The sequence below is a fragment of the Pollicipes pollicipes genome, unplaced genomic scaffold (genome assembly GCF_011947565.3).
Source record: "Pollicipes pollicipes isolate AB1234 unplaced genomic scaffold, Ppol_2.1 Scaffold_6473;HRSCAF=7676_pilon_pilon_pilon, whole genome shotgun sequence".
Lineage (NCBI taxonomy): Eukaryota > Metazoa > Arthropoda > Thecostraca > Pollicipedomorpha > Pollicipedidae > Pollicipes > Pollicipes pollicipes.
In genome coordinates, this window is record NW_023596881.1 from 40,229 (window position 1) to 61,864 (window position 21,636).

At 48.0% G+C, this 21,636-nt stretch overlaps 1 protein-coding gene and 1 pseudogene across 1 annotated transcript; one reads left to right on the plus strand and one right to left on the minus strand.

Moving 5' to 3' along the window:
* Positions 1–12,247: 12,247 nt before the first annotated feature.
* On the plus strand, positions 12,248–16,530 carry LOC119106934 (pulmonary surfactant-associated protein A-like). The gene is made up of 2 exons (XM_037230281.1): positions 12,248–12,285; positions 16,182–16,530. Exons 1-2 carry the CDS (start codon positions 12,248–12,250, stop codon positions 16,528–16,530), a joined length of 387 nt encoding a protein of 128 aa, XP_037086176.1.
* Positions 16,531–21,137: 4,607 nt separating this feature from the next.
* Positions 21,138–21,636, minus strand: part of LOC119106935 (histone H3.3-like) — a 1,883-nt pseudogene continuing 1,384 nt past the window's right edge.

Genomic DNA, 21,636 nt, shown 5'->3' on the forward strand with positions numbered 1-21,636 from the left:
GTCGGTTGGCGCGTTTTGCACGAAATGACCATTTTTCAACATAATTACACGTTGATTGTACCTAACTGAAAACATATGGGCATTGAAAACATATGGGCACTATTTTTGTGAAAAAATGAAACTTTTCCAAACGCAATTTTTTGTTTCAAAATAAAAGGGAATGGTCCATTTAGTGTGTGAATGAAGCGGCAAGTATTCCGGTGCATGCGAACAGCTTCTACAGCAATTGCAAAATCTACATCAAGCGCGGCTTGTGAGTATTTTTTCGAATACCTTAAAAACTATATATGTTTTGTTTTTTAAGTTGCACCATCGTGTTTGCCCTGCAATTACATGTCTAATGACCTATAATACAATAAGATTGCGCCTCTTGAAACACGCAGCATTCTTGATGCGCGCAAATTTCCATGGTTTGTTTTTGAGACCCGCTCCGTTTGAAAGCACATTGCACGTGCAAACGATACACAATGCTGGAACAAACATTCAGTGCCGTTTTTATCAATATGCAAGTGAACGCAAGTTACGCCGGGGCCGCTTCGTCGCGAAAAAATCAAAATTCAGAAACGGATGTTTTTTCGTCTCAAATGAGTGCCAATAGCAAATTCAGCGCGAGTACCAAGCGGATGCGTGTTGTGTGCCGGTTAACGTGTTATGCACGAAATGGCCATTTTTCAACATAATTCCACGTTGGTTGTACCTAACTGAAAACCTTTAAGCATTGGACAGTTTGACGTTTTCAAAAAAAACAGAACGACAATTTTGAGAAATCCTGAGAGCAACTTTTGAGAAACACGTCGTAGCTAATCTGCTGCCACGAACATCATCTACATCATGCTTTTTACAAAAGACAAATACATGGATTAGTAGTTTTGCTATACCTCGTAAAGTGAACGCCTTTTCCCCACAGAGTTTACATGGGACTTGGAAGAATCCCGGTGATTCGATGAAAGTTCGTCCATTTTTGACGCTTTTTAACTTTGTGCATAAGTTAGGTAAAGACATGCTGTTTGCGTTAGGTTATAAAACTTTCTACGCTTAGCTTAGAAAAACCCAATTCAAACGCCTTTTTTCGAAAATCCATTCCTCTTTCAAAAACCAACTTTATTATAAAATGTTGGCCGGAACATTTTTTTGAATTTTTCTTGAAACCAGCATTCAGCAGACACAGTTAAGTCGCAGTGCTACATGTTAGACTACACTAGTCACATGTTTAAACAATTCCATTATCGCCCTTTTTGCATGTCTGAATATTCACATGCAGTTTTGACGTGTTTCTAGGCTTCGTATTGAAAAAATTATGATTGGAAACTTCCGTGCGGAAACTCTTTCCAGCACCGCTGCCGATTCAAAATCGGTTCAGAAGCGAAGCCACATAATTGCTTTAATTGCAGGCATTTTTTCAAATTATTACGCGTACAGCTGTTTTTGAACCGCACTGGTATCAAACCCACGAAACATAACACAACAAATGTACCACAGCAATAGGTAATTTTGCACGTTAAAATAGCAACGCTTAAAATACGACACCATCTTGTAGTTTTATTTTTTTAATTAATCAACATGTTTGGCGACCTACAACGCAGCATTCGAAACCTGATAGAGACAAAGTGGCAACGTGAATTTTTAGTTAATTGTACCTGCCATGCAGTGCTGTTTCATGATTAGCGAGAGTGAACCTCAAGGTATATTTTGAAACACAACGTTTGTCAAAATTTAAAGTGTCCGAAACTTTCGAGACTCAAATTTCTGAAAACAGCTTCAAAAAGCAGATTTTCTTTCAATTGATACAGTCTGACAAAATTTTAGGTAAAGGAAAATTAGGTTGGTTTTAGACCAGGTCAAAAAATGAAACGACAGATATGACAACTTTCGAAAACATGTTTTCAAAAACACGCCTTAGCTTATCTGCTGCCACTAACATCAGCTATGTCATGCTTTTTACAGAAAACAAAGGCATCGATTAGCATTCTTGCTATGCGTCGTAAGGTCGATGACTTTTTCCCCACAGACTTGGCATGGGACTTGGAAAAACTGCCGTTTCTTTAGAAACACGTCCATGTTTAACTCCTCATAACCTTGCACCCAAGTTAGGTGAGAACATGCCGTTTTCGTTAGGTTATAGAACTTTCTACGCTTAGCTTAGGAAAACCAAAGTAATTTTTTAAAAAATTTCCCTTGTTTTAAAAGCCAAATTTTTTTAAAAATGTGGACCAAATTTTTTTGGAATTTTTCTTTTGAAACCCGTATTCCACAAACACACCCAGGTTCCACTGCTACATGTTACATATCATTAGTTGCATGGCTAACCAATCATATTGTCGTCCTTTTTACATTTTTTAATATATACATGCCATTTTGAGGTGTTTTTAGGCTTCCCATTGAAAATATTCCGATTGAAAACGTTTGTGTGGGCTTGCTCTTTCCAACGTCGTTCGCTGATTGAAAATCAGTTCCGAAACGAAGCCACAAAATTGCTTTGAATTCGGGCATTTTTTGAAGTTCTTGCGCGAACAGCTGTTTTTGAACCGCACTGCTATCATAACCACGCGACACAACACAACAGATCGACTACAGAGAAAAATATACCTCAAAACTTTTTTTAAAATATTAGTTGAAAAACAATTTCGACATGATTTCGTAAAACCGCCAAAATTGTTTTTGCTTTTGGCAACAACTTTCCTATTATTAATCCTATTTTTAATCGGTATTAAATTATTTCCTATTATTAATCGGTGCATAAAAACGCTCAGGACAAAGCTTTGAATGGCACGGTTTGTCCCATGGCGTTATGCGTGGCACTTCGCGGTATGGGCGTTTTCAGGTTTTTCCCTGATAACTTTTTAGCTAATTGAGATAGAGACAAATATCAACACAGTTGCTTGATCGTTGTCAGCCAATACAGATGCTCTTAAGAGTTGTGTGCAAAAACCTCCTTAACGTAAAACAAAAGATCCGAAAAAACCAACTCCATAAATCGATTTTTTGGATTTTGGTGGGCAAAAGTTTTGAAAATCACTTTTTCGAGATAAAAGAAGCATGCAGAACCACGTTTTGCATCGAATGCATCCTCTTGTACTAACATAGCACCAACAGTAAGCTAAATGTCACGGTCCAAATATCGACTGCCACTTTTTCGGGATTTTCTCATCTCTTGTTGGAGGGCTTGTCGCATTTCTTTGGAGTCAAATCCTAGGACGGAGATCAATCAAAGCATTTTGGCAAATTTTGGAGAGGGCTAGAATTTGGGAAATGCCGTTTTGGGTCGTTTTCATTCTTGGCAGTAGTTTACCTCATTGCAGCGTTTTACCGGGATGTATTCTGGTCTATAAAATGATAAATTCATTAGTTGTGACGTAGCGCATTGCGATCAGCTGGCTAGCTTAGGGTGTACTATGGTCCTTTCGTTCCCCATAGTCCGCATTCCTTAGCTTGACCTTTTCATGACCTAGGTTAAATTTGCGAAAAACAGAAGTTAGCCTGATCCTTTGACAAGACAAACGCATCTAGTGCATCTAGTGCGGCAAATACATCTAGTGCGAAGATTAAATTTTGAACTTTTTAAACACCGAAAAAACTTAGGCTTGAAGAAACATTTAGGCTGGTCCAAAATCAAGCCAATTTTTCTTTACCTAAAACTGTGTCAGACTGCATCAATTGAAACTAAATCTGGTTTTTGAAGCTGTTTTCAGAAATTTGAGTTTCCAAAATTTCGGACACTTTAAATTTTGACAAACATTGTACTTCAAAAAATATATTGGGGCCCACTTCTCGCTAATCTTGAAATCGCACTGCATGGTAGGTATGATTAACTAAAAACTCGAATTGCCACTTTTTCTTTATCGGTTTTGACTGCTGCGTTATAGTTCGCCAAACTTTTCAGTTAATTTTTTTCCATTTAAAAGCTGATCACTGCACTAGATGCACTTTCCAACTCTGCATCAGAATGGTCTGTTAACATTTTTTTTTCTGCGACGCGTAGTTTTCTGAGAAAACGTATTTAAGCTATTCGTAGATTTCGGTAAAATCACTTTCAAGATTCTGTATCAGATTTGACGTCTTTGTTTAGTGTTGAGGTTGTAGGTTACTTACTTAAAAGCTAGAATATTTCATTCTGTTTCTAGCGCCCTTTTCAGAATGCATTTCAGTTAAAAGGTCTGCGATACACCGCTGTTTAAGTAAAGCAGGTTTTACCCATTGTATCCCCATAGGGATACGCTTAACACGGGAAAGCCCTATCAGCCTGTTTTCACAAATGTCTTAGTGTTTGACATGCTATAACTTCGAAACTAACAAAGCCGTGGGCCAATCCTTGTCGCCATTTAACAGCCCTTTGTGTACTCTATCAGATCATAAAATTAAAACATTAAGTGATCTTTCATAAAATATATGAACATTTTTGCAGCAATTTTTCACATGTTTACAAAAATAACAAATGGACATGCCTTACCGCACTCAAATGAACTGAAAATCTTATGTTGGAGACAGATTGTGCTCAGATGAAAGTTTACTCCAATGATGTGTTTTTTTGTTTTTTTCATTTTTTTCCACAAAAAATGCGCACGCCCAAGTTTTTTCTTCATTACCCAGTGATCTAAAATGTAGTCAGCAACTGGTAACATCTTTTGACATCGCTTGCAAGTGAAAGCAGGCTTCTGTTTTCATTGTTTCGAGAGAGATGAGATTGGAATGTTTCACTACTAAAAAAGAGGTCGTTTTCTAATTCTGCACAGGTGTTACGTTACGCCTGGTTTGACGCAGAATTGCCTTCCCGTGCTATGGTGTGACATAAGCTGTCAATGTTGATAGGTTTTTAGTTAGGTACAACCAACGTGGAATTATGTTGAAAAATGGCCATTTCGTGCAAAACGCGTCAATCCGCACAAAACCTGCATCGGTTTCGTACTCGCGCTGAATTTGCTATTGGTTCTCATTTGAGACCGAAAAAAAATATTTTCGGAATTTTGACTTTTTTGGCAACAAAGTGGTCGCGGCGAGATTTGCGTTTACTGTCATATTGACAACAATGGCACTGAATGTTTGTCCCATCATTGTGTCTTGTCGCTTCATTCACACACTAAATGGACCTTCACATTTCATTCTGTAACAAAAAAAGGCAGCTGGAAAATGTTCATTGTTCTCAAAACAATGGTCACGCCTAAATTTTGTTCGTCATCACGCAGTGATTAAAACTGTAGTCCACAACTGGTAACATTGTTTTACATCATTTGCACATAAAAGCACCATTCTATTTCAATTGGTTCGAGAGATGTGAGCCTGGAGCGTTTTACTACCAAAAACAGCCGTTTTGAATCTCTGCACAGGCATTGCGTTTCACCTATTTTGACGCAGGATTGCCTTCCCGTGCTATGGCGTGTTTAAAGCTCTCGAATGCCGATTGGTTCTCAGTAAGGTGCAACCAAATTGGAATTATGTTTAAAAATGGCCATTTCGTGCAAAACGCGTCTACCGGCACACAACATGCATCCGCTGTGTATTCGCGCTTAATTTGCTATTGGCCCTTATTTGAGACGAAAGAAACATCCGTTTCTGAATTTTGATTTTTTCGCAACAAAGTGGCCGTGGCGAGGTTTGCGTTTACTTGCATATTGACAACGTCACTGAATGTTTGTTCGATCATTGTGTATCGTTTACACGTGCAATCTGCTTTCAAACGGAACGGATCTCAGAAACAGAACCATGGAACCGGCATGTCTCAAGTGTTGTAATTTTATAGTATTATAAGTCATTAGACGCGTATTTGCACAGCGAACATAAAAATGTAACCAAAAAAATAACACGTGTATAGTTTTTAAGTTAGCGGGAAAAAACACTGACCAGCCGCGCTCGATGTAGATTTCTCAATTGCCTTAGAAATTGTTTGCGTACACAGAAACACTTGTAGGTTTATCCACACACTAAATGGACCTATCCCCTTTCACTTTGTAACAAAAAATCGCATTTGGAAAATTTCTTTTTTCTCGAAAAATAGTCACGCCCAATTTTTTCCTCATCAGCCGGTGATCAAAAATCTGGTCAGAAAGTGGTAACATAGTTTTACATCGTTTGCGAGTAAAAGCAGTCTTCTGTTTTTATTGTTTCGAGAGATATGAGCTTGGAACGTTTTATTACTAAAAAAAAGCCGTTTTCAACACCTGCACAGGTGTTGCATTACGCCTGTTTTGACACAGAATTGCCTTCCCGTGCTATGGTGTGACACAAACTGTCCAATGCCGGTAGGTTTTGAGTATACGTACAACCAGCGGGGAATTATGTTGAAAAATGGCCATTTCGTGCAAAACGAGTCAACCGGCATTTGGACAGTTTGTGTCACCTGCATGTTTTTCGTACTCACGCTTAATTTCCTACTTGTTCTCAGTTGAGACAAAGAAACATCTATTTCTGAATTTTGACCTTTTCGCAACAAAGTGGCCGCGTCAAGATTTGCGCTCACTTGCATGGTGACAACAACGGCACTGAATGTTTGTTCCATCATTGTGTATCGCTTGGACGTGCGATCTGCTTTCAAACGGAGCCGGTCTCAGAAACAGAACCATGGAATCCTGCATGTGTCAAGTGGTGCAGTTTTATTGTATTATAGGTCATTAGACGCGTAATCGGACGGCGAACATGATGGTGGAATTTAATAACATAACACAAGCATAGTTTTTAAGTTAGTCGAAAAAATACAAGCTGTGCTTAATGTAGATTTTGTAATTGCTGTACAAACTGTTTGCATGCACAGAAACACTTGCCGCTTTATTCGCACACAAAATGGGCTATCCCCTCTCACTTTGTAACAAGATATCGCATTGGGAAAATTGTCATTTCTCCGGAAACAATGGTCACCCCCAAATTTGTCCTCATCACCCGGTGAGCAAGAATGAAGTCAACAACTGGTAACATCATTTTACATCGTTTGCAAGTAAAAGCAGTCTTGTAATTTCATTGGTTCGGGAGATATGAGCTTGGAACGTTTTACTAGTACAAAACGTCCGTTTTTATATTCTGCACAGGTGTTGCGTTACACCTGTTTTGACGCAGCATTACCCTCCCGTGCTATGGTGTGACATAAACTGTCCAATGCCGCTATGATTCAGTGAGGTACAACCAACGTGAAATTGTGTTGAAAAATGGTCATTTCGTGCAAAACACACCAACCGGCACACAACATGCATCCGCTTCGTACTCGCGCTGAATCTGCTATTGACCCTCATATGAGACGAAAAAACATCCGGTTCTGAATTTTAACTTTTTTCAACAAAGTGGCCGCGGCGAGATTTGTGTTCACTTGCATGTTGACAATATGGGGGAGGGATGGGGAGTTTCTGCTGTGGGCGTCGTGGGCGACTGCCTGGCCGCCGCTGGATGTTGTACGCCTCCGGCTGCCGCTGTCACACCTTCCCACGAGAGCGAATTTATAATGAGGAGCCCATTGGTCAGCATACGAGCCCGGTAATATTAGCGCACGGCTTGGCACGTTGTGGCTCCGGTACGCCCGACACCAACACACACTCATGTGAGCGACAGAGCTAGGATGAAGCGGGTGGCCGGGGCGTTGGCGGGATGGTGGATCCGGTCAGGCACCATGAACGGCTGTCTCCCCGCCCATGGCTGTGCGCCCTTACCCACGGTATCCCACTTCAACCCTTCAGGTTGCGAAAATATTTAAATGGGGCAAAAACGGGATCGCATGCATGCTAATATGCCCAACTGGCAAGGGTCCCACTCACTGGCGATTTATATTGACAGAGCCCACTGGGTAACGGCCCTGGGAACCCCCGGCCTTAACTAACCCACGCAGACTCCATGCACTCGGCGCCCCGTCATACTCATTCCAAGAATTCGCATACACTGGCGCCGACATCATCCCATTCATCCTTAGCGCGCACACGAGTGGGACCCCCGCCCCCCCCCCCCTCTCTCTATTTCCTGCGCTTTGGCATTATAATTGGCTCGTCCGCGTGGGTCCTCGTTAAGTTAAGTTTAATCCATTTATCACATTTCGATCTTGCCATAAAGATACATTTAAGCCCCGTTCAAAGTGTATCATGTTTATTTGCCAGCTTGGCACCGACACAGCTGCCGGGCCGACACCGGATGTCCAAAGCCGAACGGCGACTCGTTCCCTCGCTTGACCTCCACGGTGACGGCTCCCTGTTTGGAAGACGCTCCCCGCGTTCCGTCCACGATGGGCGGCCCACCATTCGCACGGCCACACCCACCGCTCGCAGCTTCCCGCCGCCGCGCATGCGCCTCAGGCAGCGCCTCGTCCAGCACGGGGGCGTCGCTTCCGGCACCACTGCGCCCTCGCCTCCCGCCCGCCGGAGAAGGCTTTGCCAGGCACCGCCCCACGGCGCGCCCCTCAGAGGCCTGGAGGTAGACAGCGCGCTCACGGGACGGTGGAGCCCCTCGGCAGACGACGAGCGCCCGGCGCGGATAGTAAGTTAGTGCGGATACGCCGCACCGTTCGGAGACCACTTTGGAAAAAAATTTGGAGTGGGGGACAATTTAACCACCCCACCCGAGCGCGTGTTAATACTTTTCCTCCGTTTAAATAGCACCTAAAATGCGATCAGAATTGCGACATCTGCAGGCCTCTGTCGTTCGTTTCAGTGTAAAAAGACGAAACATACATAGCAACGAATAAAATTCGATGTCCTTAAAATAAAGTGCACCCAATCTAGCGACTAATTTAGGGGCTTTTCACCAGCAAGGGCCTTCGCTACCTCGGTACCCCCCCCCCCCCCCCCCCCCGTTCGAGCACTCGGGTCGCGCCTGTGTTCATGTCGCCTGATTTTCCAGATACAGCTGCCGAGTACATTTGCCCAGCCCGCGCCAAGTGAACGCCGTTTGGCCGGACTGGCTATCCGAGGAACGCTGCTGCAGGAGGCAGTAAACAGAAGCTGCAGTGATAAACATCACGCCGCGAAAACTTTGGCACATAAATTGGCAGGTGCGGATGTCGACATAGCAGTTTAAAAGCTGTCACGTTTGTGCGCTCGACTTTATGACAAATGACCGGCTGAACTCAGGTGTGTGATTTGTACGTCTGCGATGGGACTCAACATGCAACTATTTAAAGGAAGATTGCTAGCGCATGTCATCCTTCAATTTTATGGCACAACTATGACTACTTTGATTCGTCGATCACCCGTGGACCACCCATTGAGCATGTCTTTGGCAGGACATGGCACACACACACACATCACATTTGGCATGTCATGAGGACAGTAACGTTAGTGTGGATATTGTCATTATCAATTGGACAGAATTCTTTACCGGTTTTCAACACAAATGACAACTGCTTAAGCATCTAAAAATTCCGTAAGAAGCACAAGGCTGTGACGACGGTGCCCAAATTTTGCTGCTGGATTTGCTTCGAAACTGGCTGGCGTCTAGAATTTGTTTTCATAACTAAACGCACCGCAGATTCGCCGCTGCGAGTTCATGTGTCCCAGACTAAGCGAGCATATAACCAACCCTCGCCAGCGAGTAGTGCCATACCTACCACCAAGTTCCCGATCGCAACCTCATAATATAAAGCGCCACATGTGTATGGCGTAGCATTATATTATCATGAGAAAAGAGGTTATCGATTATGATATCGGCATGTCCTAATCAATAACAACCTCATACCAAAGTTTCCGGTCATGTCAGTTTTCTTTCACCACTGAGGCACTCCGGGAAACTGTGGTGGATTGCAACACTGTGCTCAGCTTTGAAAGCGACTATTTTGATTCGACAGGCAGCGTTGACGCACTTCCCATGACTCTCCGCGAACACCGTATGCAATGTTTTCCACGAGCGGACCCAGTCGCACATTTTGATTAGCTTGACGATCATGCAGGTTTTGTCCCTATAATGATGGCCTTGTCCTTGACCTTGTCCCTACAATGATGTCCGTTAGACTCGTCGGCTTCCTGGTTGGAGAAGACCTAAGCACCGCTGGAGTTATCGGAACTCATGGAAGAGATGCTCCAAAGATTGCTCTGGAACTTACCAAGAAAAGCATACAAATGACACTTTTTACCTGCATTCGTTAATCAAACAACCATTTTTTCGGACATGGAGTGGGTAACAGGATAACATATGATTAAATCACAAGGTTCCAAGTGAATGATATAATCAGACATGGCTTGGTTGCAAATATTTCTTTCCCGGGGGGCCAGTTCCTGATTCCAAAACCAGGAAGTTCCCTGGAACCACTCTTGCATTAGGTCCAGGTACCCAACAGTAACCAGGATCAGGCCTCATGATGCTGAAGGAACCAGCAGGGACCAGGATTCAGCCTAATATTAAGTTGTCAGATACAGCAAGAACCAGAACCCAGCCGGACGATAAGCCGAAAGATCCAGCAGAACCAAGATCCAGTCTAGCTTAACTGGAACCACTTCTCTTTTCTTCACGTTGTGTGTGCCAACTAGTCCTTTCTTACCGGTGATTGTTATAGAGGCTCATCTCCAGCCCATAAGCACCCAGAATCTTGGTATGTGGAACGAACCAGCAGGAGCCAGGATCCAGTGGTTTGGTTCCGTCGAAGCATCCAGTTGGAACCGGGACTCGGTTTTTTTTGTCGAAAAAAACAGCCAAGATCCGGGATCTTCGTTTGTCGAAAGAGCCAGCAGGAGCCAGGATCCTTTGTCAAGAGAACCATTGGGAGCCAGGATCTGCGGCTTTGTTTCGTCGAAGGGAGCAACGGGAACCAGAAACCAAGAATGGAAACCAGAAGCGTGTGTTGATATTTCATACCGTGCACAAGGGGAGCTACACGGTACACCATACGAAAGCACCCTACAAAACAGACACAAAGATTGTGGGAGCAGGACCAGGTGTTAGATCAGCTTTCTTCGCTTTGAACATTTTCTTACTTTCAGTTGTTTATGTAGGCGTGCATTTTCATGCCTCGTCGTTTTGCGCGCCACCCGTCCGGGACAGGAGGGACTTGCCGCGCAGAGCGTGGGAAAGCGAACCAGCCGGCCGTGGTCAAAACAGGTCCATCAGGCCGAGGGGCGAATGCAGCTCGGCTCGACGATCCGACCGATCAACTCACGTCGTCAAAACAACGTCAGGTGCTTCCCCCAGAACAGCCATGACGGCGGCCCACCTGCCAAAATCATCCATCGCGCCAAGAGAAATGGAGGCGAGAGCGGGCGATCGGCGAAACAACATGCGCACAGGGACGCGCAAACAACATGTTATGAGGATATTTGCTGTTCCGCCCCGTCAAATCCGCCGTGCCGGCGCCGCCGTCGCCTCAGCTGCCGTCAGAAGAGCCACGCCACGTGGGAACTGGGCCAGAGGGGGACGCGCAGGGCCCGCCCGAGGCGAGAGCGGGCGGGCCTCGCGTCGTCGCCAGCAACGCCACGCCCGAGATCTGGCCCAGGGGCACGTTGAGGGCTGGACTCTAGGAGCGTTGCATGCCGGCCCGGCGACGCATTGGACGGAGGGGCGAGGCGGCAAACCCATTAGATCACGCGAGAAGAGAAGGCGGGCCGACAGAGCTAAGAGGTGTCGAAAGTCGGTAAAACATCATGCAGGGGTCTCCGGACAGACAGGAAGGAGGACAACACAGTACAGTGCCAGTGAGTGCGCCCGACGCCCACAGCGGCATCTTGAGGTCGACCCTCCGAGGCCCCAGCTCACAGCACCCGGCTGTGACATTCGACACGGCGTTCGGCGGTCGCCGACGACAGCGCGCACGATGTGAGTGTCTAGGCTATTGACCCCCCCCCCCCCCTCCCATCTCACCGGGCCATGGGCGGCTGGCGCTCCGAGCGTGCCCTTTCACCCCGCTCCCCAGCGGGTGGCGCAAGCCGCGGTCACCGGATCCCTACCGCGGAGCCGGGGAAAAGGGGAGGGGCTCGGGTGCGTGAGTGTGCAAGGTGCCACGCAGCTCGACGCTGAGCCCGCCTGAACGATGGACTGGTGTGTCGCAGTGTGTGAGTGATGTTTTTGCATCGTTGTCTTTGTGTGTGAATACAGATGACGGTTTGCATTGCGATGGGTTAGTGAGGGAGCGAGGCCGGATGAGGTTGGCTCGGGCGGCGCGAGGACACTCGGCCCGGCGTTGGGCGGTGCTGTGTCCGGAGCCCTGGATGCATGCTTGGGCGCAGCGGCCCGCTCTTTGACACGTCCCGTAGCTGTCCAGAGTTTGCCGGTGGAGGAGGCCATGTAGAGGTGCTGCGGCTTGTCCGGGCCCTCGCCTGGCCGTCGTCGCGGTCAGGCGCGGCGTACGGGCCGAGTCGACATGTCTCCGGAGGTCTTCGGCGACAGTGGTGGTAGAATGTGGGTTAGGTGGACGGCTCGCCTTGTATCGTTCGCTTCGCTGTTTTTTTTTTGTCAATAGTTCGAGGTGGCCGGACTCTCATGGGTTCAATCCAGCGCGCGTGCTCGGCTTCTCTCACGACCACGCCGCCTTCTCACCATTCGTAGTTGATCGCTTGGCCTATACCGATGGACTGCATAGTCTCGTAGGATTTCCGCACAGACCAAGGTTCGTTTTCCCGGCCAACGGGGCGTTTGGCCCTCCGCTCCCGGCGTCGCTGGTGTGGGCGCGTCCTTTTATGGATGTCTTGTCTTTTTGAGACGCCGAATTCCCGCCGGAGCACGACCAGCGTGCATGCGCGATCCGCTCACAATCGCGCTGCCCTTTTGTCATCCATTTGATCGCCTTGCCGCGTCGACGGACGGAATGGTTTTGCCGGATGCCCGCCTATGCTTAGGCTCGTTTCCCCTTCAGTTGGTCGCTTGCATTCAATCCCTCCCTTTGATCCGTCGTGGGACACCGAGCTCTTACCAAGCTCCGTCCGGTGCGCCTGCTCACACTTCGTTATGTGCATGCTACTCCACCCCCTTCGCTTGATCACTCGTCCGCCCGATAGGTCAACTGGGCCAGTGAGGTATCCGCGCGTGGGTGAGGTCGATTGCTGTTTTTTTTTTTAGTGCGTTCTGCTTTATTTTTCTTTCGTTGTCCTTCTTTTTATTCATGTTTTCTTTTTCCGCTCACCTCGCTATTTAATAGGTTAGCGCGGTCTAGCTCCGCTCAGCGCATGCGTTACACGGACTCCCTCAGCGAGCGCGTATATTGCCCGCCTTTTACCTTCCTCTCCATTTCGCTAGGTCTGGGGCGCTCTGCCCAAAGGATGCACGGGGTTCATGTTTGGTTAGCGAAGGCCCATCTCGTCCGGGAGGGATCCGATACGGACGTAGGAGTTTCGATGTAGGGAAGGACGGCGTCGAATGTTCCGAACCGAACATGATCCCGGGATGTATCTATCAGCCGACATGGACAATCGCGGTAGTGGGCGACACCCGGCGGTGCGCGATGACGGCGCGGGCACCCGCGACCCGCCGGCAGATGACAGTCTCTTGCGGTGTGGATGGACGGAGCGGTCCACTGCTCGCGGCCCGCCGGCAAGCGAGCAGCCCGGCGTGGCTACGACGAGGACGAGGAGGCAGACGACCGCAGTCCTGCTTTTACGCAGGTAGACGTTTGTGGGTGGCGCGGCTAAAGACACAGTTTCGCTCCTTTTTTCTCGGAGACGGCTGACTCGTTTTACTGTTTTCCACTTGACTTCAGGCGTGACGGCCTGAAGAGGCATTGGTCATGATGTGACCCAGGACCCGTGGGGATCGCCCGGGATGCTTGATTGCGCATGGCGGTTAGCGGAGTCTATCTGTGGTGTCTCCGCCTTAGGAGAGGGCAGAAGTCAGTGTGCTCTCTTCCGACGTGGCGTAAGCCGGGCCTTATGGGCGATTGGTGACGGGATGTTCGGGACGGATAGGGATCCCGCCATCGACGCTCATAGGAAAGGCGACGAGGAATCAGGTTGCCAGACAGGCCGGTCAGGCCGAGTCTCCAGAGCGCGCCGGCCGAGGAGACCGTAAGGCGTGGACGCAGGTCGCGCCGGGCGTTCGTCGTCTGCCGAGGGGCTCCACCGTCCCGTGAGCGTGCTGTCTACCCCCAGGCCTCTGAGGGGCGCGCCGTGGGGCGGTGCATTGCAAAGCCTGCTCCGGCGGGCGGGAGGCGAGGGCGCAGAAGTGCCGGAAGCGACGCCTCCGTGCTGGACGAGGCGCTGCCTAAGGCGCATGCGCGGCAGCGGGAAGATGCGAGTGGTGGGTGTGGCAGTGCGAATGGTGGGCCACCCATCGTGGACGGAACGTGGGGAGCGTCGTCCAAATAGGGAGCCGTCACCGTGGAGGTCAGGCGAGGGAACGAGTCGCCGTTCAGCTTCGGACATCCGGTGTCGACCCAGCAGCTGTGTCGGTGCCAAGCTGGCAAATAAACGTGATACACTTTGAACGGGGCTTAAATGTATCTTTATGGCAAGATCGAAATGTGAAAAATGAATTAAACTTAACTTAACGATGACCCACGCGGACGAGCCAATTATATTGCCAAGGCGCGGTGTAACGCGGTTAGAACGAAGCGTTACAGCGGGAAATAAGGAGGGGGTCCCACCCGTGTGCGTGCCAAGGATGAATGGGATGATGGGGGCGCCAGAGTATGCGAATGCTTGGAATGAGTGTGATGGGGCGCCGAGTGCATGGAGTCTGCGTGGGTTAGTTAAGGCCGGGGGTTCCCAGGGCCATTGCCCAGTGGGCTCTTGTCAATATAATTCGCCAGTGTGTGGGACCCTTGCTAGTTCGGCGTATTAGTATGCACGCGATCCCGTTTTTTGCCCCATTTAAATGTTATCGCAAGCTAAAGGGTGGAGGTGGGATAACGTGGTTAAGGGCGCACAGCCATAGGCAGGAAGACAGCCGTTCATGGTGCCTGACCGGATCCACCATCCCGCCAACGCCCCGGCCACCCGCTTCATCCTAGCTCTGTCGCTCACATGAGTGTGTGTTGGTGTCGGGTGTACCGGAGCCACAACGTGCCAGCCGTGCGCTAATATCACCGGGCTCGTATGCTGACCAATGGGCTCCTTATTATTAATTCGCTCTTATGGGAAGGTGTGACAGCGGCAGCCGGCGGCGCACAACATCCAGCGGCGGCCAGGCAGCCACGCAAGACGCCCACCGCAGGAACCCCCCCCCCCCCCCCCCCCCCCCACACACACACACATTGACAAGCAGTGGCGAACGTACTTCATGCATAAGGGCTTTCCAATACGAACGTTTATCCTGCCCAACTTTTGTTTTTACGAATATTTTCCCAGCGTACTTGGTAATGTACAATGATCTGTTCACGAACTTTTGCGTACGTATTTCTGACAAACGAACAAAATTTGCATAAGCAAATTTACCTACATACAATTTAAGATTGTCGCTATATTGGCGGTAGCATTGAAGTTGGATTTACACCCCTATCTGCACCGGGTGCCAAGATGTGATTCAGAACGTGAAAATGGTCGAAATCGGTCAAATCCATCTCAAAATCCTGGTCTCGTGGCATGTGAAACCGCACACTTTGTACCAGGCAATTCCTCATTCTATTCCTTATTCACGCGTAAAATGTCCCTCCGATCCGTCATTGTCGGAATATGGGTTCGGAAATGCACGCCTTGCTGGCCGTCTGCAGATCAATGGGAAATTGGCGTTGCTAATGTTAGCCCATGTGAAGTTTGTGAAAGCATTTCGATTGCCAGGCGTCGACGGTGCACTGTACCCAGCTGTCGCGTGCCACTGCAAATTTCGGCCGCGGACTTAGATGGCGTGTAAATTTGGCGCACAAAACTTGCTCCCGTTTGGCCGGTGCACCGGATTATTGACGGTGGCGGACACACTCGCGGTGTGCAGTGGCCAGAATCCACCAATAGCGGGGCGGTGACCATGGCAGGCTGGCATAACACAGCATACAAAGACCTACCATCACAAAAACACACAAGCACACAACCAGTAGCCCCAGTGTGTTGCCAGCAGCTGGCCTGCTCAGAGTCGCTCTGCTCACCTCAGCAGTGAGCCGAAATGATGTCTCTCGCGACGAAGGTCCTGTGGCTTGGCAGTCTGTTGGTGACCGCCGAAAATCTAGTGATGAGAGTGCTGCATTCAATGGAGCACAATTGGAATCTTCTCAACATCACTGCAGCTGGCAGCGCTATACAGTGCGGATGTCTGTGCGCACGTCAGCTCGGGTGTACTACCGTAGCCTACGACGTGTCGGTATCTCCAGGCATTTGCAAACTGTTTATGCCCTGCGATGAGGAATGGGTTCATAACCATGGTAATTGCTACAGGCTGGTGCCGGACGAAGTCACCGGAGCAGCTGCCTCGGACAGCTGTCGCTACCTCCGGGTGGGGGCGGAGCTAACGTCAGTGCTGTCCGAGGAAGAGGACGACTTTCTTCGACTTCTGACCACCGGCATTGTCACTGAGTTCCAGATCGGTTTCTGGCATCAGACGAGCTATGCCAGCAACGAGTTCCGCTGGCTGGACGGCAGTCCGGTCGGCTACACCAACTGGTATCCCGGACAGCCATATGACCCCGTGGAACAGCCTTTAATTACTTACGTGACACCTGACGGCAAATGGACGGATGCTGCGACCAGGTACCGCTTTCCATACGTCTGCAAGTATGCTCGTTAAGTCAGTTACATCAAACTGTTATCGGTCTTCTCTTTTCTGCCGAAAAGTGGGCTCGATGGATGAAAAGTCGTTCGCGAATCTGCACCAGCCAACTCTAATGCTTTGGTTCTACTTCATTGGATCTAATTTTGGCATTAGATTTATCGGTCGCATACATTGCAGACCGATCTTTCGGCTTCGGCGAAAAATCCTGTGTGTGATCGATCGTCCAAACTGTTCAAGTCTTGTTAAGAGAACTTTCCACTCAGTGTCTTCATAGTTGTCTTCATGGCGGCAAACATTGCCGTTGCCAGCTGCTTTAAGCCCAGCCTAGGCCGCTTGACATGTGCCGTCATCTTTTGACAAATGCATTTGGTTGCAGTCTTCAAATAACTGCGTTAACTACTGTCCGCGCCTTGTACGTTAGAAGACACACAATCTTGACGAGGACACACAATCTGTTTTCAGTCCTCCTGGGATCTCTTGTCACTGCGCCAGATGATTGCAATGATTGCTCATGTTGAGGTTTTCCTCCTTTTGGTTGTTCGATACCGTTTCGAGACCAGGCTGCTCGGTTAGTTTTAAGGAATGATTGATACGACGTGCTATGGATGGAATAATTGTGCGCATCATTCTTATCACACATTTTTAACGGCCCATGCGTCCCGGTCACTTCACAGAGAATAGTTTGTTTGTATGTATGCTTTAATGTTTTTTTGTCCAACGGCACGCGGACTACTCGTCAACGGCTGTACAAAGTGCAGACGAAATCGGCGCTTTTTCAGCCACGTCGAACAGACAAATTTTGCCTGCACATCGATGGAGCTTCAGCACCTACTGGACTTGGTTCTAGTTAGGAGTTAATTAGGAGCGCTGTTGCCCACTGCATCGCAATGTACCCCATTGAATGGATATGCCTGGTGTTGTTTGAGTGCCGGGGGGCGGCAGCCATTCACAGGACTTCGGACGCCATCAGCCGGGGTTGTCAACCTGGCCAGAGTTGGGGAGTGGGAGGCTGGGGCGTTGGCAAGTTGTATGAAACGTGAGTACCGTGCACGCCCCCTTATGCACAACTTTACCCTGAATAAAGAACAGTCCGAGGATAGAGGGCACGAATGTTGTTTGTGACGCAATGACGTGTCGGTGGCGTACGGAACTGCGGAGGAAATGTGTAAACGAGCAGGTCAGTAGGAATTCCACTGCGAACCGGTTCCGTGGACCCGTTGTGCCTGATCCAGCATTAACCCGCAAGCTTTTTGTTTTGCTGAGTCTGCTTTACTGCGGACGGGCTGAGTCTGGCTTGCTGCTTCTGCAGGCTGTCGACATTAAAGACGTATATGTGTGCATGTTTCGTTTAGAGGGAATTGGTTGCCTTCGCAATTCTTCTGAATTAATGCAAAAGTACGTATTTTGAGCTGAAAATGTGAAAAATCACAGTGTTTTGGACAAAAAAACGGGCATTTTGGGATAAATGAGCACCTTAAAATCAGCTCAAAATTACGCTTCCGGGACAAGCAAAATTTCACTGTACATGACGTGAGATTTGGAAACGAAATATGGCAGATGACTTCTGATCCAATACTGACCAATTTGTGACATGTAATGCGCAAAATTATCAATGATAAATGCGATCTGCTTGGGTACCCGATGCTACATAGGCTAACAATGGTTAAATCTCGAGAGCCAACGAAAACAATTTTGTTTTGCTGGTGAGGTTTTCTCCCACGCTGAGGTTTGCTGGTGAGGTTTTTCCCCACGCTGGGGTAACTGAAACCCAAGTACACTTGCGTGCGCTTGCAATTTCACGCGCGCTTGCAGTTTATGTGGAGATCGTATTATTGTAGACAACTAGAAAACAGGGTTTAGTTGAAATATTCTTGGTTTGCTCTACCGCTTTTTGCCCCTGTCATTTCAAATACGGGTTATGTAGCATGGTGTCTTGCATTTGTCTCATAATCAAAAATATTACACAATTCATCCAATAATTCGGTTTATTGCATACTTCTCGACTGTGATGTTTTTGACCAAATTATTGTGTGCATGAAATTTGCGAGCTACAGTGAAGTTGTGTCTCATCACGTTATGGTGACAATGAATAACTATTGAGTGATGCGTTTTCTAGGGACCCATGTCTGTTGTATGCATAAACCTAAGGTGACTAGCTTTTCATCGTGATTCTGTGCATATCATATATCTGCTAATGGAATGCATCGTTTACAGCGACAAGTTATGTCCGCAATAAAAAAGCATACTTTTGGCGGCTGGTAGGAATGAGATTGTAAGACAATAAATTGCAGAGCTGTGTACTTCAGTAACATAGTGCAGGTTGATAGCCTTTGAGAATGACGGTTATGAAATGTCTGTTGGGAATTATTTATGGCTGGGTGGTTGGTGCGAATTAAACCCCTGATGCTTGTCTAGGATTGTGACTATAATATTGTCATGCTCCGAATGAATTATAATGCTGGTATGTCTATTCAGGGGCGAAAAGTGCCTTTTCTGTCACCGACGAAATTTGGAACCGTCTTAACTACCACTTGGACCTAAATCTATCCCAAACTTTTGCGATATAAATCTGCAATAAACCACAAAAACAAAGACAAGCGAAATGCAACGCGGCATGAACGTCAGACATTTTCGTTTCAGGAATTCATGTGCACCTAAGTATCATTTGCCGCCATCAAACACTGAATGATGGTTGAGACTAAACTAATAAAATTATTGCACACAGGCATGCTAAATATAACCACCCTAGAGACGCGTTGTTTCCTATTCAGTTGGGCGTGATGGGGGATTTGCTTCCCAATCAGGGATGTAGATTCCTTGTTGTGATGATTATCTGTATTCGCTATTCTTTAATAATCATATTTTTAGAATTAAGTCCCCATCCCCAATTCAATTTGGGAAACAACACCCCTGCTCTCAATTCTAAACAGAAAATGCGTCGATCTGGGGACGAAACTGCCTGAAGTGCATTTTGGAGGCAGGCTGAGTCGTGTTTTCTTTCTACGTCCCCCCCCCCCTCAGCCCAACCCATTTTGCAGAACTGCATCCCTGTAGCCCTACATTTACCGATAACATGGGCCTACAAACACCTGAAAACAATATTGTACGTATCGTAAACAGTATCGTGAAGCCGCTATACAATCAGTGGGACCTTCATCTGGACCTTTCGACCTTCTGGACCAGGCGACCTTCACTATCTTTGCCAAATCACTACCGACGCAAAGCTCACATTTGCGAACACAATCTCAGTCAACGGAATTCAGTACGGATACCATGTAATATTGGTATGAGCAGATGCACAAGAGATTTGTGTCAACGCCTCCTTTACCTTCATTTAGCACCATATGCAAAAAAAAATCACAATTAAAAGCGTTTTATCTCACACCTGTCCGCCGGTCAGAACGTTAGGCATGCGGTCCTACCGGCATTGTGAGAGGCCCACACCACTGATGCTCTGTAATCGTCATCTTACCTCAAAGCCGCTGTTCCTCTCAGCGGCAGCAAGCTTCAGACGAATCCTTTACATATTTCGCTCCAATGTCCTCCGTGAACCACTAAAGCTGCAGTTCGGGTATCCAAAAACAACAAGCCTTTTAGACCGGCAGGGCTTTTTAATGGTAGTATCAGGGACGCCCTCCATGGTAGATCCTTAGAAAAGCCGCACAGCGCCTTAAAAAGCGACGATTGGGTGCATTCTTCACGCCAGTCAGCTTCTCACGACATGAATACAACCAAAGACACCCAATAGCCTTGCACTGAATAAGCACTGAATCCGGTTCATTACCCTGTGCCGAGCATTCGAGCATATCTGTCTCAAATCACACAACGCTTTCAAACTCCGTGTAGCAAACTGATCACGTTCGCCACAAGATGCTGTAGCCATCCACCATTCTTACGATTAGTTATACGCCTAATAATTCGGTATCTTATACTGTTTAGTAGGTGAAATGGATAATGGCGGAACATCTGTGAAAAACATTGATCTGAGGTGCATGGGAAAAGCGTTGTGTCGCCGCTGGCCCGTGACGTCTGCACTAATACAGTCTAGTCTGTGGTATATTTCTGTCACCTGCCAAAAAACTATCACCATTAAGGCTTCCATGCTTGGCAACATCTTGTAGCTCAACTTGCTTATACCACGAAACGTCAACGTTCGACATGTGTTCTACACAAGTTCATGCTGCAAGCGCTATCGAATGAGACCAATGCAAAAGTTTTGTGTTCGGTTAACTGGCCTTCGCTATTTTGCACCCAGTTGACGCACATAAGTGTCCGTTTTTTGTCACCGATTGTATTCAGTAAATCATTAGCCTTTTTACCACGGGGCCGTTCTGGACTTGAAGCAGGCGGTGGTATAGGCGGCAAGCACCCAAAGCTGTTACTCAGCAAGGACACGTGCGTGCGCACTGTGGACCTCAAAACTGGCCAGATTACCTGCTCGACGGTGCGAGACGTCCTCCGTCAGGTCCTCACTTAGAAGACGACGTTTGTTGTTCAGCCAGGGAATGTCGTTTCTGTATGGCGACAGGGGGGGGGGGGGGGGTGATCTAAATTATCACTCGGTTCCCCTCTCATGAAGTTTTAAGTTACCTCTGGAGTTGATGATTTCGCTCTCAGCGCTTTTAAACACGCTCGCCACGGATGCGACGCGCCAGCTGGATGTCCTTGGGCATGATGGTCACCCACTTGGCGTGGATGGCGCACAGGTTCGTGTCCTCGAACAGACCGACCAGGTACGCCTCGCTGGCCTCGTGCAGAGCCATGACAGCGCTGCTCTGGAAGCGCAGGTCCGTCTTGAGGTCCTGCGCAATCTCGCGCACCAGCTGCTGGAACGGCAGCTTGTGAATGAGCAGCTCCGTGCTCTTCTGATAGCGACGGATCTCGCGAAGAGCCACCGTGCCCGGACGGTACCGGTAACGCTTCTTGACGCCCCGGCAAGCGACGAGCCAGACGACGGATGGCCGGCTTGGTGATGCCCTGGATGTTGTCGCGCAATACCTTGCGATGACGCCTGGCGCCACCCTTTCCGAGTCCCTTGCCGCCCTTGCCTCTGCCGGTCATGTCGACAGCTTTTCAGTGGCCGTCAGCACTGCGAAGTAGTAGTGCTGGAATCTGGTGTGT